The 26328-nt window shown below is 38.2% G+C and overlaps 1 protein-coding gene across 8 annotated transcripts in view; it reads left to right on the forward strand.

Moving 5' to 3' along the window:
* NFAT5 (nuclear factor of activated T cells 5) overlaps positions 1 to 26328 on the forward strand; it is a 121949-nt gene that overhangs the window by 36065 nt on the left and 59556 nt on the right. For 5 of the 8 annotated variants that reach the window (XM_023210294.3, XM_023210295.2, XM_023210296.2 and 2 more), the window contains one exon: positions 13495 to 13620. In XM_023210294.3, coding sequence (XP_023066062.1) covers positions 13495 to 13620 — 126 coding nt within the window. Of the gene's footprint in view, positions 1 to 13492; positions 13621 to 15408; positions 15450 to 26328 lie in introns of those variants that run through there. The other 3 variants (XM_023210298.2, XM_023210302.2, XM_023210297.3) reach the window with 2 other exon arrangements.

The raw sequence follows: 26328 nt of genomic DNA on the forward strand, positions 1-26328 counted from the left end.
ACCTTGTGAATTTAATATTAGACTGTTTTTTTCAAGATGAAACAACAATAATATATGTAAAATAATATAAATTGTAATTCTGCTTGTTTCTTTTCATTGATAGATTATTATGTATGTTTACAAGGACATGATTAGTTTAGAGAGGAATGATTATTAAATATATGGTTATATAATGTGGTTAGCTGTTAATAGCCATGGAACAGATCTCTATTCAGTATTGGTTTTATAAGCACTCAGCAAAATTCTGTTTTAAGTATGTGTTCTAAATTTTAAAATGAATGTATGTTGACATTTTTCTATTGCTTACATTCCAGAAATGAGCTTATTTTACTGGTAACAATTAAATGTGAATTCAGTAAGGGTAGAAAAATTGGAGGAAACTGGAGTCTCCTTTTCTCTTTAACAGATGTCTTCCTCTGTTTGTCAGCTATAAAAAAATGCTTTAGGCAAGGTAATTTATAAACAATAGAAATGCATTGCTGACAGTCCGTAGTCTGAAGTCTGGAGAGTCCAAGATGAAGGCAACAACAGATTCTGTGTCTGCTGAGGGTTTGCTCTCCGCTTTGAAGATGATGCCTTCTTACTGTGTACCCATGTGGTGAAAGGGCCAAGGCAGCGTCTTTCAATCTCTTTTATAAGGGCACTCATTCCATTTTGGGAGTGCAGAGCCCTCATGACTTACTTCCTGAAAGGCCCCATCTCTTAACACTATTACATTGGGTTTTAGATTCCAACATGAATTTTGGCAGGACACTAACACTTACACTATAGCGCCAGACAAGCAAGCAGTCACTGTAATTTAAGTCCCTTAGAATGGAAGGTCCGTGAAGACAGATTTTTGTCTGTTTTGTTGTTGATGTATCCCCAGAACCTGGAAGAGTGCCTGATGTACATCAGGCACTCCATAAATATTTATTGAGTGAATGACTACATGAATAAATGAATGAGAATATTTACTGAGCTGTGCTTCATTTTATAGCAGGTACAATGTTGTTTCTTCACCACTGATATATTCATTTATTCTTTTATTAGCAGTGTTTCTGAAATAATATTAAAATTAGAAGTTTTATTGAAGCTTGTTTTGCAACTTAGAATTATTACCCAGTAGCTTTCCTTAATATTTTGTAACCTCATCAACAAACACTGAGTGTCTCTTCTAAGTAGAGTACTGCTGAACCTTAGAGAAGACATGACATAGTTTTGGTCCATGAAGGGTTTTCAACCCATTTGGAGAAGTAGGAAATAGATATAAAGTGATTTGTAACAACCTGAGGGGTGTCAAAGAAATGGTACATGTAGGAAATTAATGTTATAGTCAAGTGAAAATTTGGTATTGTTTATGTATATTATTCAACTTTTTAAACATTTGCATTAAAATATGGAAAGGAAGCATAAGTATACCATTGTTTTAATAGTTATCTTTGATGAGATCATGGGCAAGTTGAATTTTTATTTCTTACATGTATTTTTAAAAGCAAGCAATAACTCTAAATAAATTAATCTAGGCCAGGAACAGTGGTTCATGACTATAATCCCAGCACTTTGGGAGATTGAGGCAGGAGGACCACTTGAGTCCAAGAATTTGAGACCAGACTGGACAACAAAAGGAGACCCTGTCTCTACAAAGCACATACACACACACACACACACACACACACACACACACACACACAACAAAAACTAGCTAGGCATAGTGGCGTACACCTGTGGTCCCAGCTACTTGGGAGGCTGAGGTAGGAGGATCAGTTTAGGCCCGGGAGCTTGAGACTGCCGTGAGCTGTGATTGTGCCACTACACTCCAGTTTGGGTGACAGGGTGAAATCCTGTCTCAAAACAAAACAAAAATTCTAGTTCTAGGACAGATTTGATATAAAAAACAAAAGTAAAGCAGGCTTAAAGCAGGGTATGTGTTTAGTAACATCAATTGCTAGACCTCTCTCCTGTTTATGTATTCACTTGGATGTCCCATAGGCATCCAAATTCATCATTTAAAAATGAATTCTCCACTTTCCAGGTTTACTCTTAACTCCTATATTCTCTATCACGGGAAATGGCACCATCTTTTATCAATTTTCCCAAGCCAGAGTTCCTATGTGCTACTTGGAAGTCTCTTTTTTTCCCTCTCCCTTCCCCTCTGTAGCCAGTCATCCAATTTAGTTCATCCATTTAAACAGCTTTAAATTCATAGCCTATTGACTATTTTCACTGCCACTTCCTTGGTTCAGGATTTCATTATTTCTTACTTGGGCTATTACTGTAAAAACATTCTTACTTATCTCCATCTGTAGGACCTAATCTATTCTCTGTATTCCTGGTAGGATGATCTTCCTCAAATATATGTTTGAGTTTCATTTCTTTGCTTAAAACCCTCAAAGGCTCCCTGTGTGCTGAGGGATAAAACTCTTCCCGCTTAGCATGATACATAAGCCCTGTCATAATCTGGCGTCACCCTGCCTTTAGTAGTTTCATCTCATGTTACTGCTTGTAACTTCCATGTTCTGAGTAACTGAGTCACTTAAAAAACTGAGATGAAAATACTCTTTTTGTTCAGATTTGCTTTTATAGTTTCTCCTTCCTTTTCCTAAATCTGTCTGCTAAATAGCCATTTCAGTAGTCAAGATTGACTTCAGGTGTACATCCTCTGTGCTGCCTTTTCAGACCCTCCACAGATAACATTAAAGGTTCCTTCTCCAGTTGTGTAACACTGCATACTTTATTAAAGCACATACTGCATTATTTTAAACTTGACTCATTTTATTATCTCTAGACTGTGAACTGCTTAGTAAGGGTGATTTTCTTTTGTATTGTGTCCCTAGATGAGTGCAGGTGCTAAATAAATGTTGAATGAATGTTTCATTACTGCTCTGTCAGGCTGAAGGTGATAGTGAAGAGGAGCTGGCATAGACAAAAATACTTAGCCCCTGTGAGTGTGGCAAATAAGATGTCAAACAAGTAATTATATGACCAAGAGAAGACTCATGGTATATGGTGTAACCAAGATTCTGTTGCCTTTTTCAAACAAAATTTTAAAAAAAATTTTTTTTAACAGAAAGCGTAGCAAAAGTGAGAGGGAGAACAAGGTAGATTGGTCTTTTCTCTCTTTTCTTTCTTTTCTTCTCTTTTTCTTTTTTCTTTCTTTTTTTTTTTCTTTTCAGACAAGATCTTGCTCTGTCAGCCTGGAATGTAGTGGCACAATCACAGCTCACCACAGCCTTGACATCCTGGGCTCAAGCAGTTCTTCTGCTCGGCTGCCCAAAGTGCTGCGATTATAGGCATAAGCCACCAGGCTCGGCCCTGGATTGGTTTTTGATTGCCAGATGTGAAGACATGAAATAAGTTTGTTTACTCTGATAAATTCATTTCTTTGCAAATTGAGATCTTATAATGTGAAACTACAGTTACATAGCTGAATTTTTTGAAGCCTTAGTAATTAATAAATTCCTAATGAACCGTATGCCTGTATGTACTTTTTGGAACCATCTTGAACTTACAAAAGAGTTGTGAATATAGTGCAAATAATTTATTTCTTTTTTTCTGAATCATTTGAGAATAAGTTGCTGACATGGTTCCTCATTGCCTCCCAATACTTTGGTGTTTCCAACAAATAAGAATATTCCCTTACATAACCACAATATAGCTACCAAAATAAACATCAATACATTTTTTTTTTCACCTAGTCCTCAGATCCTATTTGGGTTTTGCAAATTGTCCCAATAATTTCCTGTATAGCAAAAGGATCCAGTTTAGAATTATATGTTCATTTAGTTGTCATATCTCTTTAGTTTCTTTCAGTCTGAAATCATTCCTTGGTGTTTCCTGGACTTTTATGGTTTTCTTTTTCTTTTTCTTTTCTTTTTTGTTTTTTTTTTTTTTTGAGACAGAATCTTGCTCTGTTACCCAGGCTGGAGTGCAGTGGTACGATCTTGGCTTACTGCAGCCTCCTCCTCCCACCACTCCCAGCTCATTTTTTTTTTTTTTTTTTTTTTTTTTTGAGATGGAGTCTCACTGTTGCTCAGGCTGGAGTGCAGTGCCGCGACCTCGGCTCACTGCAACCTCCTCCTCCTGGGTTCAAGAGATTCTTCTGCTTTCAGCCTCCCAAGTAGCTGGGATTATAGGCATGTGCCACTATACCCAGCTAATTTTTATATTTAAGTAGAGATGGGGTTTCGCTGTGTTGGCCAGGCTGCTCTTGAACTCCCCACCTCAGGTGATCCACCCACCTTGGCCTCCCAAAGTGCTGGAATTACAGGCGTGAGCCACCGCACCCGACCCATGCTGTCTTTTGTGTCCTTTTAATATGCCGCCATAATTCTTTGAGTACTTTCTTACCTTTAGTAAAACAAGACATTCCAGGTTCATCTTCTATTTTGCCTGTCCTAGCCCTGATACTACCTGTTTCTCTGAAAAGCGCTGGTTACTTTTGGGGTGCTGCTTCTCCTAGGACCTTTCAGAGGACAGAAGCTAGGGAATATATGTATATTTATATGTCTGTACACACACACACACATATACACACATTTATGCCTATATTTTTCTATCCATACATATTGACTAATGAGTTCACATCAGTACCTCCAGTTGCAATGCAATACTGTAGGATTCCTTCTTCTTTTCTCCCTATGTTTGTAACTCATTGTTTGACAAACTTGATTTCCTTTCATCTTATTGAGAAACTTGATTTCCTTTCATCTTATTATGTTTACTTATTTGATCAATCTCCTGTTGTAACCAATCTCCCATTGCTACTGCCTCCCACTTTCTGGCACATTAATATGCTAATTACCCAACTTGGCCTCTCATAGCTTGCCTCCTACATGGGTGTTCTTGACACTTGGGGCTGTCCTGCTCACTTGTGAACCCCTCCAATCTAGTTGGTTTCTTACTCCCCACTTTGGGCAGCCCTGCTAGGTAGATAGCCTCCTATCTTGCTCATCCTGCTAGGATTTTGAATCCTGCCTAAAACTGCCCTTTGCTCCTGCTCCCTCAACCCCTATAGATGTCTTCCCTACCCCATTTGAATTCCAACACCCCATTCCGGGCTGCCATCTATGGAAATGCCCTCTTTAGTCAGTCTTCTACTTTCCCACCTTAGGCGACCCTTCTACACAGATGCCCTCCTTATTCGGCTCAGGCTCCAAGGCCTCACATGCCCTCCTCACCCTGTGTGGATTGTAACTCCCCGTGCTGGGCTCCCCCTCTCTTGCCTGGTGGGCACACTGTTTATACCTGCTGGGTAACGTCTGATACCCAACCTCAGGCAATCCTTCTGTGTGGGCATCCTCATTACTACTTAGGTTCTGCTACCCTCTGTTGGTTGCCCCATGCATGGATACCCTCCTCACCCTTCTCTGGCTCTGACATTTTATCCTGGGCTCTCCCTGCTAACTCCACAGAGACCCTTCTCATTCTACTCAGGCTTTTACTCCTTGGGCTAGGCTGTCCATCCATATGAAGATTCGCGTTCTGCTTGGGTTCCAACCTCCCACCCTAGACAGACCCCCTGTGCATCAGCCTTCTTTCTTGTGTGGATGCTGTCCTCATCTCATTTCCTTGGGCACCAACATTCCGACCTGAGCCATTCTCCTCTGCACAGATATTAATATATTCTTCACCCCACTTAGGCTCTGACACCACACACTAGGCTGTCTTACATAGATATTTTCTTCATGTTGCTCGGACTCTGCATCTGGAATATCTCTTGCCCCCTCATCCACTCATTTATGTCCTCCTCACCCTGCTTAATCTCTGAAATCCCTTCCCAGGTCTCCCCCTCTTCTCTATAGGTATCCTTCCCCCTCCCTGCTAGGCTTCTGATACCCTCCTCTGAGCCCTCCTTATTCCTCTTGGACTCCATCTGAGTCCAAAGTTCTTAAAACACTATTGAAAAGGTACTCTTGTAAGATATCTAAAAATTATAAATAAACCATAAATGTTTTACTCAGTGATGTATGGATCCTTGATAACTTGAGAGTTTTGTTCTTTCTAGGATAGACTCAAGTAATTTCTTCGGAAAATAACAAAGAAATGTAAAATGTAGATAATCAGAATAGTTAGGTGACTAGTATATTCCATTCTGTCTTTCATGCTAAGAGGTTATTTAGAAAACAAACAATAATTTTCTTTTTTTTTTTTTTTTTTGGAGACAGGGCCTTGCCCTGTCACCCAGGCTGGAGTGTAGTGGCACAATCATGGCTCACTGCAGCCTTGACCTCCTGGGCTCAGGCAGTCCTCCCACTTCAGCCTCCCGAGTAGTTGGAACTACAGGCTTGCACCACCTCACCTGGCTAATTTTTGTATTTTTTGTAAAGACAGGGTCTTGCTGTGTTGCCTAGGCTGGTTTCTTTTTTTCTTTTTTTTTTTTTTTTTTGAGATGGAGTCTCGCTCTATCACCCGGGCTGGAGTGCAGTGGCCGGATCTCAGCTCACTGCCAGCTCTGCCTCCCGGGTTTACGCCATTCTCCTGCCTCAGCCTCCTGAGTAGCTGGGACTGCAGGCGCCTGCCACCTCGCCTGGCTAGCTTTTTGTATTTTTTAGTAGAGACGGGGTTTCACCGTGTTAGCCAGGATGGTCTCGATCTCCTGACCGCGTGATCCGCCCATCTCGGCCTCCCAAAGTGCTGGGATTACAGGCTTGAGCCACTGCGCCCGGCCAACCTAGGCTGGTTTCAAAACTCCTGGGCTCAAGTAATCCTCCCACCTTGGCCTCCCAAATGCCTGGATTACAGGCATGAGCCACTTTGCCTGGCTGAACATAATTTTAAAGTTTTTAAGTGAAAAATAATACCTAGTAGAAACAAGTGTATGGTATACTATATTAAATTGTCTGTGGAAGGCCGGGCATGGTGGCTCATGCCTATAATCCCAGCACTTTGGGAGGTCAAGACAGGCGGATCACCTGAGGTTGGGAGTTCAAGACCACCCAGACCAACATGGAGAAACCCTGTCTCTACTACAAATACAAAATCAGCCGGGTGTGGTGGCACATGCCTGTAATCCCAGCTATTTGGGAGGCTGAGGCAAGAGAATTGCTTGAACCTGGGAGGCAGAGGTTGCGGTGAACTGAGATCACACCATTGCACTCCAGCCTGGACAACAAGAGCAAAACTCTGTCTCAAAAAAAAAAAAAAAAAAAAAAAAGTCTGTAGAACTCAAGTTAGTTTTCTTATTCCCCAAATTATTTAAAATTTCTTTAAAACACTAGATTGTTTTAGGAAAACAGTAATGAACTACAACCTAGAGGAAGTGATATGAATAAGTAAACATGTGGCAGCAGACTAGTAAATTGGCTTAAATTGGGAAATTGAGAAAAATTTGTTAAAACAGAGCATTACCTACCAGTTATTCTTGGACTGCATACTCTTTTAGAAACTAAATATCCAGTGGACCTACAGCCAGTACATTTTTTTCCAGTAGAGATGCCAAGTATGATGACTGTCAAGCTTGAAGTGTTTTTAACAAAATGAATGCTCTCTCTCTTCAATGCAGAACTATGTTGGCATATTGGAGATGCCAAGCATTTTGTTTTAAAATATTTAATGTGAAATTATAGGCTTGGGATTTCCCAGCTGATTGAGATAGTTAATGGAGAGGTGGAAGAGTAAGGCATTTCATTCCCAAACCATTTTCTGAAGGTTTTTTTCTAACTCTTTCAGATTCCTAGAGTAGTTTCACATTTAGAGTTTTTTTAAAAGTAAAATCTAATATTTAAAACAAGATTAAAATGTTTAGAAATGGATTTTTCAGGATTATAATGTTTGCATTTCATATCAGAGAGCATTCATTGTGTAACTAATATCTGTTCTGAGCATTAGTTTACTTCTTGTTAGATTTTTAAAGCATTCCCAACACAAAGGAACATTCTTTTTTACCACAGATATTTCTCTTTAGCTGCTTACTTGACAACTGAACAGAAACATCTTATTTACGGAGCTTTTTTCCTTTTTTTATGATTCATCTCTGTATAGATGCAAGTTAATAGTATTAGTTGTACAAATTTATTTTACTACTTGAAAGTAAATAAGACAGTTTTGAGAAAAGTCATAAAGTAGACGGGCTCTCTGACTATTTCGATTTTTACTCTCTGACCCCAAAGCAGTTGAACACCAAATGCCACCTCTTAGATCAACAAGGGTGAGGCAGGGATGAAAATTCTAAGAAAAAATAAGAACTTAGACTCCTTTTTAAGAGATCAACTTATTTAAGCCTTGTAGCATCTCTGTGAGGCTGTGCTCTGTCCATGTATAGCCCTAATTTTGTTGTATGTATTTTATTTGATTATATACTTTAGTAAAAACACCTGTGAACCCATTGTACAGCTCAGCTTATTTCTGCTCCTCCTTGTCTCCCATCAAAGGAAGCCACTGTCCTAAACTTTATCATCTTTCTTTTATCACATGTGTTTTTCTTTTTTTTTTGCTGTAATACAGATATCCCATTCTTTATTGATAAAACCTACCTCATAGGGTTGTTTTGAGGTTAAATGAGAATATATGTATACTGAGCCTGGCCTGGCAAAGTGCTCAAAAAATAGTAGCTGTAATTATGTTATTAGTGTTGTTATTTTGCTGAGTGAGTACAGCATGAAAAGCGTGTCTTTTCCCAGCTGTTTCCTGTGGCTTATCTCCCTGCACTCTTTTGAGGTCTTTTCATCTCTTCCTGGAATGACCAGTAACAGTAAAGCAGTAGAGAAGGGGATTTGGGTTATCAGCCATTTGGACATAGAGTGCCCAACTGAGAAAAAACAACCAACCAACAAATTAAGTTGCCCTATTAAATTACCAATTTTTTCTTCTCTCTCACTGTCTTGTGCCTCAGAATAGGATTTCTGCCTACTTTAAATTTGACCCACTGTAGTGAAATTCTTCCACCCTCTTATAGACAGTGTTGAATAATAAAGGATTGAATTAACCCAGAAATAATCAGTGACTTTAATGGATCTATTAGAGTTTACAGAATGACTAAACAAGCCAACCAGTCAGTGCATTTTTACATTGTTTTCCTTTCCACCCAACATTGGAAAGCATTAATTTATTTTCAATATCTGAAAATGTTGATTTCATTCCTCTCTTTCCTTTTTCCAGTTGCCCTGGGCTCTATGAGAATGCACCAGCATGAGACAGATTCTTGATCTTCTGAACTTGCTTCCCTTTCTGTCTGCTTTTCTTATACACATATTAGTAATTTATGTTAATAGAGTTATTATAGCGCACTTGCCCTAATTCTACTACATGGATACTTAAGCAGTGCACTTACCCTGGCATTTTGGTCAACTAAAATTTATAATGAAATATTAGGTGAGTTGATTACACATTATTGCACAAATTATTAGCAGCATTAATAGAGAAGTATATAAGAAAATAATCAGGTCAGGCATGGTGGCTCACGCCTGTAATTCTAGCACTTTGGAAGGCCAAGGCAGGAGGCTTGCTTGAGCCCAGGAGTGCAGGACCAGCCTGGCCAACATAGCAAGACCCTGTTGCTACAAAAAAATTGAAAAGGTAACTGGTCATGGTGGTATGCACCTGTAGTCCCAGCTACTTGGGAGACAGAAGTGGGAGAATCGCTTGAGCAAGAAGGTCAAAACTGCAGTGAGCAATGATCACACCACTGCATTCCAGCCTGGGTGATACAGCACAACCCTGTCTGAAAAAAGTAAATAAATAAAAAGAAAATAATCACCCTAGTCTTGGCAGACTGAAGAAAGAGTTCCTTAGAACACAAAAGTAAAATCACTTGGCTAGATTAAAAAAGAGAGAGAAAGAGAAATAGTGAGTACATGTAAGTTTATTGCACAAGAGCAGATTTTACCAGCTGTTAAATTAATCCTTGTTAAGTTTCATCTTACTCCTTTGGGCAGATACTCCAGTCTTTCATGATCTGTGATGAATTATGACATAAGATTTAATCCCTTTTAAGCCTATGTCATTTGAAAATTCATATCTTTGTTCAAGTTGTGATATAATAACCACCTTCTTCCAGATTGAACCTATACATTTTTGGGGTACTGTTGTTTAGAAGTCATCTATTTTATTAAGTCTATATTTCTTCATCTTGTTTATAATAACTTATAAACATTTTTTATCACATATTTTACTGAATTTTGGATAACTATGCCTGCAGCATTTCCCTGATCCTCTAGTAGAAGAGCCTTAAAAGACAGATTAGTTTGCAGCTTGGCCTTCTTCATATATAGAAACTATGTGAAGAGAGATGATTTTGTCTATGAAGTTTATCAGAGCACTATTAGATACCCTGCTTGCTCTTGTCTAATTCTTGCTTGTGCTTCTTCTATTACTGTCTTCCTTTTTTAAAAAAACAAACAAACAGCTTTATTGATATATAATTTACGTACTATAAAGGTTACACATTTAGAGGGTACAATTCAGTGGTTATTAATATATATATATACAGAGTTGTGTAACCACTGCCTTTTTTTTTCACTCCAAAAAGAAAGCTTATCTTATACCCATATCCCCTCTCTCTCTCTCCCTCTCTCTCACTCTCTTTTCTCTCTCATCTAAAAGCGATTTTGCTTTTGTTTTCTAAGGGAGTCTTTCCTCAGAAGCTGCCTTTCCATTAGGGATTTCCCATTCTGTTTCTTCATATCTTGTGTTTATAAACCTGGAATTTCATTATTCCCTTATATATCTGAACTGATTTAAAAGATAACATAAGAAAAATAGATACTGTGGCATAACATGAAGTAGCTGGCACTTATTTAAAGTACATATGGGCCAAGTGCAGTAACTCACGTCTGTAATCCAGGCACTTTGGGAGGCTGAGACAGGAGGATCACTTGAGTCCCAGAGTTTGAGATCAGCCTGGGCAACAGAGGGAGACTCTGTCTCTACAAAAAGTTAAAAAAAAAAAAAAATAGCCAGGTGTGGTGGTGTACATTTGTGGTCCCAGCTACTTGGAAGGCTGCGATGGGAGGATCTCTTGAGCTCAGGAGTTGGAGGCTGCAGTGTGCTTTGATTGTGTCTCTGTACTCCTATCTGGATGACAGAGTGAGCCCCTGACTCAAATAAAATAAAGTACAGTACATGTGCTCTTATTCAGGATTTCTTTCATTGGCTAGAATGAAAATTCTACAGTGGAGACTGTAAAAGCATTTAATTTAGATTGAATTTAGGGTTGAATAACAGTATTAATAGCATAATTTATATTACTTTAATCTTTAGGTATCCCATGGGAAGCAGATCTAAGAGAAAGGCCAGTGTCTGTGTTCGGATTGTATGGTTATAGTTTAGAGGGAATATCTTTGGGGTACTGGGGTAAAAGAAGAGTTTAAAGGATGATTTAGGCTGGGCGCGGTGGCTCAAGCCTGTAATCCCAGCAGTTTGGGAGGCCGAGACGGGCAGATCACGAGGTCAGGAGATCGAGACCATTCTGGCTAAAACGGTGAAACCCCGTCTCTACTAAAAAATACAAAAAAAACTAGCCGGGCGCAGGGCGCCTGTAGTCCCAGCTATTCGGGAGGCTGAGGCAGGAGAATGGCGTGAACCCGGGAGGCGGAGCTTGCAGTGAGCTGAGATCCGACCACTGCACTCCAGCCCGGGCGACAGAGCGAGACTCCGTCTCAAAAAAAATAAAAATAAAAATAAAATCATGATTTAAGTCTTAGAGAAGTTATTTAAAGTAGCAGAACCAACCCAGTTATGTCTGAAATAAAATCCTGTGCTGGTAATGACTATATGAACTACAGCTTCCCTTGGATAGATATGATAAACTTCTGGCAGGCTGACTTCTTTTATTTCCAAACACTTGAGTCAGTTAATCAGAAAACATCTTTGGTGAAGGAGTCCATGCTTCCTATACCTTCCACTTGACTTTGCATTTTACTTGTTTGTTTTGAGGGGCAGACTTTGGAGAGGGGTGGAATGTAACAAGTTCTGCATTTAATTTCTTTCTATGTACTTTTTAGTAACATTACTATTATACTTCTAACGGGGACTCAACTTTATACCCTTCTTTGGGAAAGTTAGAGTGTTTCAGTCCACAAAGTTTTGCTTTGATTTGATTAATTTATTTTAATAATTGGAGAAATGGAGATAGAATCCTGACTGGTAACATGCTGTTAGTGATTGGGCTATTACTAGGATAAATTTTTTTCCATCACATACATCATAAATGCATTTGGGTAGATCTTTTCCTCTTTTATTTGAATTTGTTCTTTCAAATTTCCTTTTTGTTGGGGCAGAATAAAAAGACGAGGCCAGGTGTGATGGCTCACACCTGTAATGCCAGCACTTTGGGAGGCCACAGGCATGACCATCGTGCCCGACTCTAATCGGTCTTTTGAAGTTCCTTCTAATATTGATTCTACTACCTTTAGAGGATATTTTGGGAATATTTCTGTTAAAAACCTATACAATAAGGGATTTTTTAAAAAGTTAAAATATATTTTAATGGATATGATTTTATGGGCAATTATAGTATTAGAAAATATTTTTAAAAGATACAGGATTCTTTAATCTGGAATACAAAAGTAATTGTAACCTAATAGGTTATGCAGTCTGATTTAAGAGTTTCCTTTGCGTTTGCCTTTCCAGGGTTGGGGATGCCTCAGAGAGTAAGAAGTATTTGCTTGAACTATAACATTCCTTTTTTTTTTTTTTTTTTTAAACATTTCAACCCACATTTTTTCTTTGATTAGATTTATTTATTTTAATAATTGGGGGAAATGAATTATGATAGTGTTGAATTAAAATATTTTCTCAAGGGTGTTGGGTAAAAGAGCAGTGCTATACTAATTGACTGGAGAAGCCAATTTAAAGCTGCTCCACAGTAGTATATGCCATCTCATATGTAAAGGATAAGTTTTACTTGTACTATTAAAAGGAAGATACTGGACCATCTTGGGTTATTTGGCATTTCTTCCATTCTGTCTAGTTTTATCCAATTTTCAATGTTAGCAACTTTTTCTGAAGACTATCTTGAACATAAGGAGTAAAACCAAGAAGAAAACAGGGACAGAACTAATGGGAAATTCATTTTTCAGTTCAATAAGATTATATAATAAAAGAAAATATTAAAAAAACTTTTTCCTTTTTTTTTTGAGACAGGGTCTCACCCAGGCTGGAGTGCAGTGGCACGATCATGGCTCACTGTAGCCTTGACCTCAAGCAATTTTCCCACCTGAGCCTCCCAGATAGTTGGGACTACAGGTGTGTACCACCATGCCTGGCTGATTAAAAAAAACAAAAAACAAAACAAAAAACTTTTGTAGAGATGGGGTCACTGTGTTGCCCAGACTGGTCTTGAATTCCTGGCCTCAAGCAATCCTCTCACCTTGGCTTCCCAAAATCATGGATTACAGGTGTGAGCCACTGTGCTTCGCTGCTAGTAACTTTTTACATTAATTTTGTAGAATTATTTGTGAATAATACAGTTTTCCTCATGAAAGAAAAGACATACTCATTTTGTACATATAATATTAGATTGTTGACTGAATCTCTTTTAAAAATTGTTTTCTCCTCTCGTTCCCCTCCCCACAGAATCTGTCTATGATCTTCTCCCAAAGGAGTTACAATTACCTCCATCTAGAGAAACATCTGTAGCATCAATGAGTCAGACAAGCGGTGGTGAGGCAGGCTCGCCTCCTCCAGCTGTTGTTGCTGCTGGTATGCATTTCATTTTACTTTATTAAAGAAAACTAGGGCCAACATGAAATCTGGCCAACATGAACAGTGCTGGCAAAATTCATATTAAAAAGAGTGTGATTTGAGGGTTTTAAAAAGAGGCATTAAAATATGTACTTTTAACCTTAAACTTTTTCAATATTATTTTCTTGATGTAATTCTTATTTCTTAAAATTTTACATTGTCACATCTATAAATGCCATTTCCTAAAATGGACCTTGTCTTCAAATATGGGAACCAGCTTAAAGTTGTTTTGTTGACTGTGCTTAAAAAGGTTAAATACCAAGCTGTGAATAGAAAATTATATTTGAGTTTCTATTTAATAGTTAATTTTAAAGACTTGCTCCAAGGGAAAATATTTTATATGATCTGAAAAGTGACTGAAGCACTCAAGTGTCTTTTTTATTCATAACATGTTACTGAAACCTTTTTATTATATTTGAAAATATATGTGACTTCATAGTTGTTTTCAATTTATTGAAACTAATGGAGGATGTCAATATAATATTTACATAAAGACATTTTCTTACATCAATGAAAAAGTATAGAAAGTAATGTTTGAAATTTATTAGACTTGTTTTTACTCAGCTCTCAAATCATACACTTAATGATATACAATTGGCTCAAATTTTTATTTTACATAAGAATAAAAAATTGACAGACAAGCTAATAGAAAATAGTCTTATCAGTGATAAATTAGTATCAGTGCTTTCTTAATATTAGTTTGCCCACCTAATATTGGGTTTATAGACTGCTAAGTGTGTTTGCTTTAAAAAAAGGAAACATGTATATATAAATAGAAGTTTTATCTGTCCTAGAGGTTTCTTGCCTAATATGACACTTCTTGTCTTTAAAAATGATATTTAAAGTTTATCAGAGCATTGTTTTCAGTAAATTATTTTAGTTTCAAAATGAGAACAGTAAAGTGTAAGGTTGTGGTTTAAAAGAGGATATTGGTACCATAGTATAACTTCCGATATATTTCTCATATGCATTAACCTGTGTACCATTAACCTTATGTACCAATCTTTCTCAAGCTGCATAGTACATTATTGAAGCCTTTCTGGTTGAAGGCAGGAAAACTTTAAATATGGCAAAGAAACTGATCAGCCCTGCTCACTGTTCATGTGTTGCCAGACACTTTCTAACAGTTTCTGTGGATTTAATTGTGAATTAGTAAACTTTTTAGTAATCAAATTGATAAGATGACCTGGTTTGCTTTTATCCACTGGGTTCTAAAATGGCTCTCATGATTTTTTTCTGGAATTTTAAGTTTTAAATCTGGTTTTAAAATTGCATCCGAGAATAAAATATGACGAAGATAAAATATTTTTTATGAGATACTTCACTTTAAATCCACAAGTAGAAATTGACTAACTGATTTCTTTTGTATCTTTTGAGATTGTTTTTTAAAGATACGTTGAATCTATATAGAACTAAAAGTCTGTTTCTTCTGTGCTTTTTAACATCTGTTGACGGTAGATCCAGTTCCTTTTAAAAGCTAGAAAAGATGTTAGGTTTAGAAAAAGAACTATTCTTCTTTTTAAATAATACCAAATTGAATTTTAGAAATTCATATATATATATATATATATATATATATATTAAAAGTTCTTGAATTTGGGTCACTAATGAAATATTAACCTTCCCCCCATCCCAGTATATTTGAGAAAAATCTCTCAAGATAAATTACATTGAAAGCTGTGAGTTGAAAAATCATGAAAATAAGAAATTAATCAAAGGAAGTATTTTGAAGTAATACATTCTTATCGTGAAGTTACTGATGTAAAGATGGCAAAGAGAGTAAGAAGGTAACCTTTCTAGTTTTGTTATAGTCACACACAGAAAGTTTATATGATCATTAACAAGTCATTTATAATCTTTTTTAAAATATAAATTGAGCAACCAATGTAGATTATTCTAGGATTTTTATAGCTTAGAAAGAGTACTTTATACCTTACCATTATAGACAAGAGAGTTTAAATCACAGAATAATTATTGTAGGGAAATCAATATATATCATTAGAATTATATTTTTATTTGACATATTAATATTCTTGGTTATGTAACTGTCAGAGATACTTGGAGTATGTTACCAAGTTACTCAATGTTTTTCTAGCCAAAAGTCTAGACAGATGTCTAGGGGAAGGCACATTAATTTAGACTTGTATGGGTTTTTAAAAAATCTTTAACATTTAAAAAAAAATACGGGCCAGGTGTGGTGGCTCACACCTGTAATCCCACCACTTTGAGAGGCCCAGGTGGGCAGATCACCTGAGGTCAGGAGTTCAAAACCAGCCTGACCAACATGGTGAAACTGCATCTCTACTAAAAATATAAAAAATTAGCCAGGCGTGGTGGTGGGCGCCTGTAATCCCAGCTACTTCGGAGGCTGAGGCAGGAGAATTGCTTGAACCTGAGAGGCGGAGCCTGCAGTGAGCTGAGATCGTGCCATTGCACTCCAGCCTGGTCAACAAGAGCGAAACTCCATCTTAAAAAGAAAAAAGAAAAAATATGAAATGCATAAAAACATTGACTCTTGATAAAGTTAATTCTTCAGAGTTTTGAAGGAGCCGAATTAGCTGCTCTCAGGTATGAGGGCCTGGTGGGAACAGACTTCTAGTTCTGCCATAAAGGTTTGTGTTTGACAAGTTTTAAATTAATTTAAATTTTAAAATTTAAAGACTGGGCATATGAGTGTTCATGGACATTTTTTGTTGTTTAATTTTTTAAAATGTGTTTCTCAGATTCACCAATCTAGATTTTTTTTCCTCTTCATGTTACTAAAGGAATAAGTAAATATGATGCTGCTAATCCACAATCCAGAATATTGGTTAAAAGTGTCTTTCAAGCCTTTATCTGCTTCTACACAATTCACACTTTTACACACTCACATCAATAATACATTTTAATCCTCTAATCTCAGGGTCACAGTGTGGGGGAAAGGGGCTTATTTAGACACAGTTTCTCCCCTCTTCCTGGGGCCAAGTGTCAGGATCTGTGAGGTGGAGTTCAGAGTCACCAATTTTGTTGTCGTCCCCATTTTTTTTTTTTGTAAAGTGACATGTTCTAGCTCTGTCACCCAGGCTGGAGTGCAAACTGGGATCATAGCTCACCTCACTGCAACCTTCAACTACTGGGCTCAAGTGATCCTCCCACCTGAGCTGGGAAATAAGTGCAAACCACCACACGGGGTGAATTTTTTTTTTATTTTTATTTTTTTTTTTATTTTTAGAGACAGGGTCTGTCACCCAGGCTGAATGCACTGGTGTGAGCTTGACTCACTGCAGCCTCAACCCCCTAGGCTCAAGTGCTCCTCCCATTTCAGTCTCATGAGTAGCTGGGAACCACAGGCATACGCCACCACATGGTCCTGGCTAATTTTTTTTTTTTTTTAGACAGAGTCTCACTCTGTCGCCCAGGCTGGAGTACAGCAGCGTGATCTCAGCTCACTGCAACCTCCACCTCCCAGGTTCAAGCAGTTCTCCTGGTTCAGCCTCCCGAGTAGCTGGGATTACAGGTGCATGCCACCACGCCCAGCAAATTTTTGTATTTTTAGTAGAGATGGGGTTTCACCATGTTGGCCAGGCTGATCTCAAACTCCTGAAGCCAGGTGATGGACCTGGCTAATTTTTGTGTTTTTTTGTAGAGACAGGGTCTTACTATGCTGCTTCTCCAGGATGGTCTCAAACGAACTCCTGGGCTTAGGTGATCCTCCATGCTTGGCCTCCCACAGTGCTGGGATTACAGGGGTGAACCACTATGCTTGGCCCTGTATTTTTTTTAAATTTTTTGTAGAGATGTCTTGCTGTATTGCACAGGCTGGTCTCGAACCCCTGGCCTCAAGCAGTTCTCCTACCTTGGCCTCCCAAAGCACTGGAATGTGAGCCACCACACTGGGCCCTCCTCCTCATTTTTAAGAATTCTGTTTTTTTCCCAGTGGAAATGTAGTTAAGGCTTAGATGTTCAATATATCAATGAATAAAAGCCTTAAAAATATAAACTTTCTGAACCATTTGGTAAGTTCTCAGTAGTTAAAAGAGAGGCCATGTTCCTAAAACATAAAAGTTATCCAAATGAATTGATGACACTTTTTGGCAAAATAAGGAGTTTATTAAGAAGAAGTACAAATCATGAAAAGATTCTTTTGTTTGTGTTTTGGATAATCCTATAGTATATACAGAATTAAAATATAGGTATTATTTACGAGAACTAAATGAGTTATATCAGAATTTGGGGCTTTTGAAAAGATAATGGCAGGTTTGGGTTTTTTTAAATGACAGCTTTATTGAGACATAATTCACATGCTGTATATCCAAATATGATTTTTAATCTGTTTATGTGCTTACAGTTTTAATCATTAAATTTACTTAATTTATTTAAAATAGAAAGTCTTTCATGGAAGTAAACAATAAACTTTAGTCTTTATTTTAAGAAATCAAGTTATTTTCCTGTTCAATCCTAGACTCGATTTGTTTGGCTTCATTTGGGAATATAACGTTGTGTGATACTAGTTTATTTAAAAACATATTTTGCTAAGTGGACTGTTTCAAATTTCTTTAAAATTTTCAATTCAAATTCTTGAACTAAACAATGAATTAAACTAGGCCAAGCGCCATGGCTCAAGCCTGTAATCCCAGTACTTTGGGAGGCTGAGGTGGGTGGATCACGAGGTCAGGAGTTCAAGACCAGCCTGCCAAGATGGTGAAACCCTGTCTCTACTAAACATATAAAAATTAGCTGGACGTGGTGGCAGGCGCCTGTAATCCCAGCTACTTGGGAGGCTGAAGCAGGAGGATTGCTTGAACTCACGTGGCAGAGATTGTAGTGAGCCGAGATCACGCCACTGCACTCCAGCCTAGGCAATAGAGTGAGACTCCATCTCAAAGAAACAAAACAGAAAAATAATGAATTAAACTATAGATTTTATAATTCAGCCAGAGAATCTTAATAACATGTTAATAATTCTTTTTTGCATAGTTTCATAATGTTGATATTTTGGTTTCAGTAATTATATATTAGTACTCTTTTTAGAAGTAACAGTACACTAATATTTCATAGCAGTTGTGTTTTTGTTTTTTGAGATGGAGTCTTGCTCTTTTGCCAGGCTTGAGTGCAGAGGTGTGATCTTGGCTCGCTGCAACCTCCGCCTCCCGGGTTCCAGCGATTCTCCTGCCTCAGCCTCCTGAGTAGCTGGGACTATAGGCACACACCACCACACCCGGCTAGCTTCATAGCAGTTTTTAACATGTATAGTTAATACACAGTCATAAAGTGTGTACAGTGGGAATCTTGGTTGAATATCTCCACTTGTTGGACCACTGTCGGTTTTTAAGTTCATAACTTGATGTGAAGTGATCCATATAATAAATTTTTCTTTTGGAAGAGCTTTGACATATAGTACTTTGACTTCTATGCCATGTCACTTAATAAATCTCAAGTATGTAACAAATATTTTCTACAAAATTTCCTTGAGTGTTATTTATACTATAGGAGAAGGCACTAGAGATCTACATTAATGTCGTATAATCAAGAGCTATATTTTAATTCATTTCATATCTCCTAATCACCTGAATTAAAATCATAGAAATTTCTAAACCATCTATAACAATACACTGTACAAAAACTGAGGTGAAGGAAATATGTTACTCCTTCCTGTAGGAGACAGCTTTTAAAAAATGAAAATATATTATCATTTTTAAGTTCCTGCTATGTGACAAGAATTGTGATAGATAATTTGCATGTTATATCACAATCCTTCTAGCCATAAAGTACCTCTCTTTTTTGCTTTACTCCTTGCCATTGTGCTTGAGGGAATTTGGCATTGTGTGCTATCACTTCGATTAGGGAAACACAAGATCCTTAACTAGGCAGTGTATAGAATATTGAGTTGAAAAGCCATACCTCTCCTTTACAGGTGTCAGGATCTTCAAATGGGAATTTGATTTCTAGAAGAAGAAGAATTTTTAATAAAAGTGATTTCTAGTAACTAAATTTTTTATCCCATTGAATTTATTATTATTTACTTACGTTAGAAAGTATTTACAGTTACATAATGAGGATTTTCTTGAGTTGACTAAATTTGAGGAAGAGATTTGCCTTTGATTGCTTTTCTGGGTTAACATGTTTCAGAATTTTTGCCACCTAATGTAGTATACTATTAATGAAATTAAACCTGAAACCCACTAACAAGAAAGGTGATTCACCTCTAGATGTTGTGAGCTAAAATTCTGTGAGTTGATCTTGGTTATTCTTTATGGCCATTACCTTTTTTCCAAGAAAACTGGACCATTTCTAGAAGGAAGTCAGATCCCAGTTACAAACATATTGCAAGCAGTTTTAAAAATCTCTACTCTTCCTTCTATCTTATTGTACTGAAATTACATAGTAAATCTAAATACATTCACTTATACATATAGATGGTATGTATGGATGGATTTATGCTGAAGTCTGCATTATTAGAGAGCAAACTTGGGCCTATAGCCATTAATTCAGAAACAACTGCTAATTGTTTGACAGTTACAAATTGGCATTGCCAAAAAGCAAACTTGGCCTATTATTGCTTTGTTCCTTTAATAGTTCTCTTTTTATTGTCCTCTTAATAACACTTTTATAAATATTATGATTTATTCAGTTTCTAATAAATAAGCATATTTTTATGTTACTTGAGTCGACAGAACAGCATTTTGAAACTGCTCACAGATTCGCAAACATTCGTAAGCTAAATACTTATAGAAAATAGATACAGTTACTGTTTTATGCATTTTGTACAATTTTGCCTAAGAAATTAATGCATAAAAGTAGACTTTTTTATATCACCAACAAGATTGACAATATAAGCAAAAAAGTGTTCATAGGTAATTGTTTTATAACAAAGGAACTTCACTGTTTCTGTGATATTTTTTCCTCTGGAATTCAGCCATAAAAAAGAATGTAATTTTGGCATTTATGGCAATGTGGATGGAACTGGAGGACATTAAGTGAAATAAGCCAGGAACAGAAAGTTAAACACCGCATGTTCTCACTCATATGTGAAAGCTAAAAAATGTTGATCTCATAGAAGTAAAAGTAAGACAGAGGATAGATAGTAGAGGCTGGGAAGGGTAGGGGGAAGGAAGGGATAGGGAGAAATTCGTTGAAGGATACAAAATTTCAGCTAGATAGAAGAAATAAGTTCTAGTGTTCTATACCACTGTAGGCTGACTATAGTTAACAATACTATATAGTTTCAAATAGCTGGAAGGAAGATATTGAACATTCCTAATACAAAGAAATGATAAATATTGAGATAATGGATGTGTTAATTACCCTAATTTGATTACTGTACACTATATGTATCAGAACATTATCTACCCCGTGAATATTTATGATTATTTGTTAATTAAACAAATAAAATTAGAAAAATCATACATGGGCCAGGCATGGTGGCTCATGTCTGTAATCCCAGCCCTTTGGGAGGCCAAGGTGGGCAGATCACTTGAGGTCAGGAGTCTGAGACCAGCCTGACCAACATGGTGAAACCCCATCTCTACTAAAAATACAAAAATTAGCCAGGTGTGGTGGTGGGTGCCTGTAATCCCAGCTCCTCAGGAGGCTGAGGCAGGAGAATTGCTTGAATCTGGGAGGCAGAGGTTACAGTGAGCCAAGATCATGCCACCGTGCTTCAGCCTGGGCGACAGTGAGATTCCGACTCAGAAAAAAAAAAAAAATCATACGTAGTAAAATGGTAGCATTTGTTGAATATGAGTGGAAGGTACATATGTGTTTTAAATATTTCATAATTTTAAAATCACTGGGTGCAAATGATTAATGAATAAAAGTGTCCAATAAACTGTACTCTTAAAAACTAACAAAGGTATTGGGATGTATTAGATACTTGATGGATTTATTTTTGGCATAAGTAAAGTTATATTCACTTTTCATCCATCATTGCATATGTGTATCAAGTATATGTGTACTGACAGTATTTATTTAGCCTACTCAGGTAAAATTTATTCTTCCCGTATAATTACAGGGTATTATCATCAACTAAATTAAATCAGAAAACGAATGAGAAAGCACCTCAAAGTACCAGGTCTATACAGCTGTTCTCTAGATCAGACACATACAAACACACACACAACATATACATAGTTTTATTTGTTTATTTTTGTCACAGATGAGATTAACACGGGCTTTGGAGTCATAAAGACTGAATTTGAATCTGATAGCTATCATATCATATCTCCTATAGAGATGAACTCTTGGGAAGTTAAATATATTTCTAATAATATTACCCTTATAATTAGACAATAATACCAGCTTCTTCTTAAGGTTCTTATGAAGATAAATATGTAAAATAACTGAACATTTTCTGACAAGTAGTAATCATTGAATAAACATTGACTTCCTTCCCCATGTGTTTCTAACTTCCTTTGTTAGTAAAGTTTTTTTTTTTTTTTAAAGACAGAGTCTCACTCTTGTCATCCAGGCTGGAGTGCAGTGGTGCAATCTCGACTCACTGAAACCTCCACCTCCTGGGTTAAAGCGATTCTCCTGCCTCAGCCTCCCAAGCAGCTGGGATTACAGGCACCTGCCACCATGCCTGGCTAATTTTTGTATTTTCAGTAGAGATGAGGTTTCACCACGTTGGCCAGGCTGGTCTTGAACTCCGGACCTCAGGTGATCCACCCACCTCAGCCTCCCAAAGTGCTGTTATTACAGGCGTGAGCCACCATGCCCGGCCATTAGTAAGGTTTTAAAAAAATAGATTCTCTTTATAAAAATTAGTTTTGAACTTTATTTTGACTTTTTTTCTTTCCATTCTCACCCAGTCTATTTTTGGCCTTATTTTGAAGTTCACACACCCGTCAGGATATATGTATACGTGGGCCATAGGATATACTTTCTGACTCTGTTATTCTGTCATGTTGACAGTCTGTCAGTGGGAACCTGCATTAGTCTATTTTCACACTGCTGATAAAGACATACCCGAGACTGAAAAGAAAAAAAGGTTTAATTGGACTTAACAGTTCCACATGGCTAGGGAGGCCTCAGAATCATGGTGGGAGGCAAAAGGCACTTCTTATATGGCAGCAGCAAGAAAAAATGAGGAAGAAGCAAAAGCAGAAACCCCTGATAAACCCTTCAGACCTTGTGAGACATATTGACTATCACAAGAATAGCACAGGAAAGACCAGCCCTCATGATTCACAACACATGGGAATTCTGGGAGATACTATTCAAGTTGAGATTTGGGTGGGGACACAGCCAAACCACATCATTCTGCCCCTGGCCCCTCTAAATCTCTTGTTCTCACATTTCAAACCCAATCATGCCTTCCCATCAGTCCCCCAAAGTCTTAACTCATTTCAGCATTAACCTAAAAGTCTACAGTCTAAAGTCTCATCTAAGACAAGGCAAGCTCCTTTTGCCTATGAGCCTGTAAAATAAAAAGCAAGCTGGTTACTTCCTAGATACAATGAGAGTACAGGTATTGGGTAAATACAGCTGTTCCAAATGGGAGAAATTGGCCAAAACAAAGGGGTTACAGGGCCCATGCACGTCCGAAATCCAGTGGGACAGTCAAATTTTAAAGCTCCAAAATGACCTCCTTTGACTCCAGGTCTCACATCCAGGTCATGCTGATGCAAGAGGTGGGTTCCCATGGTCTTGGGCAGCTCTGCCTCTGTGGCTTTGCAGGGTACAGCCTCCCTTCCAGGTGCTTTCATGGGCTGGCGTTTGGTGACTGTGGCTTTTCTAGGTGCATGGTGCAAGCTTTCAGTGGATCTACCATTCTGGGATCTGGAAGACGGTGGCCCTCTCCTTACAGCTCCATTAGGTAGTGCCCCAGTAGGGACTCTGTGTGGAGTCTCCAACCCCACATTTCCCTTCTGCACTGCCCTAGCAGAGGTTCTCCATGAGGGCCCCACTCATGCAGGAAACTTTTTCCAGGGCATCCATGGGTTTCCTTACATCCTCTGAAATCTAGGCGGAGGTTCCCAAATCTCAATTCTTGACTCCTGTGCATCCGCAGGCTCAACACCACATGGAAGGTGCCAAGGTTTGGGGCTTCCACCCTCTGATGCCACAGCCCGAGCTATGTACATTGGCCCCTTTCAGCCATGGCTGGAGCGTCTGGGACACAGGGCATCAAGTTCCTAGGCCACACACAGCACGGAGACCCTGAGCCCAGCCCACAAACCCACTTTTTCCTCCCGGGCCTCTGGGCCTATGATGGGAGGGGCTCCCACAAAGGTCTCTGACATGGCCTGGAGACATTTTCCTCATGGTCTTGGGGATTATTAACTTGAGGTTTCTTGCTACTTATGCAGATTTCTGCAGCCAGCTTGAATTTCTCCCCAGAAAATGGGTTTTTCTTTTCTGTCACATAGTCGGGCTGCAAATTTTCCAAACTTGTATGCTCTGCTTCCCTTATAAAACTGAAGGCCTTTAACAGAATCCAGGTCCCCTAATGAATACTTTGCTGCTTAGAAATATCTTCCACCAGATACCCTAAATCATCTCCCTCAAGTTCAAAGTTCCATAGATCTCTAGGGCAGGGGCAAAATGCCACCAGTCTCTTTGCTAAAACATAACAAGAGTCACCTTTACTCTAGTTTCCACCAAGTTCTTTATCTCCATCAGAGACCACCTCAGCCTGGACCTTATTGTCCATATTGCTATCAGCAGTTTGGGCAAAGCCACTCAACAAGTCTCTAGGAAATTCCACACTTTCCCACATTTTCCTGTCTTTTTCAGAGCCCTCCAAACTGTTCCAGTAACTGGGTAACTGCCTGTTACCCAGTTCCAAAGTCACTTCTACATTTTCAGGTATTTTTCAGCAACACCCCGCTCCTGGTACCAGTTTACTGTGTTAGTCCATTTTCATGCTGCTGATAAAGACATACCCCAGACTGGGAAGAAAAAAGGTTTAATTGGACTTACAGTTCCACGTGGCTGGGGAGGCCTCAGAATTGTGATGGGAGGCAAAAGGCGCTTCTTACACGGTGGCAGCAAGAGAAAATGAGGAAGAAGCAAAAGTGGAAACCCCCGATAAACTCATCAGATCTTGTGAGACTTATTAACTATCAGAAGAATAGCATGGGAAAGACCAGCAGCCATGACTCAAATACCACCTCCTGGGTCCCTCCTGCGACACATGGGAATTCTGGAAGATAAAATTCAGGTTGATATTTGGGTGGGACCTTTAAACCATATCAGGAAACCTTATCATGGTTTCAGGACCTTTGTGTATAAAAGGAACATTGATAGAGGATGATGAAATCATAGGAAGGACAGACCGTTTCTGAAGGACTGGTAATTCCATAAAGTCTGCTGTTTAAGAGTTCTTCATAGAATTTTTTTTAATGAAGCTATTTAAGTTGCATGGTTAATGATCAAAACTTCTGGTAGAGGCTGGGCATGGTGGCTCACGCCTGTGATCCCAGCGCTTTGGGAGGCTGAGGTGGATGGATCACGAGGTCAGGAGTTCAAGACCAGCCTGGCCAACATGGTGAAACTCCGGCTCTACTAATACAAAAATTAGCTGGGTGTAGTGGCGGGCACCTATAATCCCAGCTACCTGGGAGGCTGAGGCAGGAAAATCGTTTGGGAGGTGGAGGTTGCAGCGAGCCGAGATCATGCCATTACACTCCAGCCTGGGCGACAGAGTGAGACCCTGTCTCAAAAACAAAGAAACAAACAACAAAAACAAAAAACCAAAAAACTTCTGGTAGAGCAATTTATGACTTCTAGTTTTTTTGTCTAGGCAATTTATTTTGTCTGCAATTGGATCTAATGTACACTTTACTCCAGACCCAGGTCTAAAACCTGATTAAATCAGAAGTTTTTAATGATGCTGTAAACTATTTTTTGTTGTTGTTTTAGTCATATTAAAAAAAAAAATGTAAGGTTGGGCGCGGTGGCTCACGCCTGTAATCCCAGCACTTTGGAAGGCCAAGGCGGGTGGATCACCTGAGGTCAGGAGTTCAAGACCAGCCTGGCCAATAGGGCAAAACCCCGTCTCTACTAAAAATTACAAAAAAATTAGCCAGATGTGGTGGTGGGCGCCTGTAATCCCACCGACTCGGGAGGCTGAGGCAGGAGAATTGATGGAACCCGGGAGGCAGATGCAGTGAGCCGAGATCACACCACTACACTCCAGTCTGGGCAACAGAGAAAGACTCAGTCTCAAAAAAAAAAAAAAAAAAGTAAAAGCATTGGAGTAGAATTGGCAAGAATGCCTTTGTTTTTTAATCTAAACTATTTAAAATGTATTGTAGAGTATTGAAGTGTCCTTCAGACAACATCCCTTGGAACTGTTTTTTTCTCTAATTTTAAAGTTTAGTGATACTCTGTTTTTATCTTAAGGTGACATTATCTTTCAGTAGTACAGTATTTGTCCCTGTCTCTCTCTCTTTTTAGCCTGTACTTTCTGGTATATTTGGCACTGTAATAAATGTAGCTGTCAGCTAGCGTAATTATTCCCTTTTGTGTTAAAATTATTTGAGATAGAAGATTATATCTATGTTTTAGTCTCTTCATTCAGTATTGACAAGTGATGCTATCCAGTAGTACTTAAATCATTGGATGATGGAAAACATCTTTTTCTTCCATTAGGAAAAAATTTTAAATGGACTTAAAAATCAAATTATTTAATGTGCATATCTAGTACATGTTTTATGCACTGTGCTTAGATCCTTTGGGTTG

The sequence above is a fragment of the Piliocolobus tephrosceles genome, chromosome 17, assembly GCF_002776525.5.
Source record: "Piliocolobus tephrosceles isolate RC106 chromosome 17, ASM277652v3, whole genome shotgun sequence".
In the NCBI taxonomy this organism is placed as follows: domain Eukaryota; kingdom Metazoa; phylum Chordata; class Mammalia; order Primates; family Cercopithecidae; genus Piliocolobus; species Piliocolobus tephrosceles.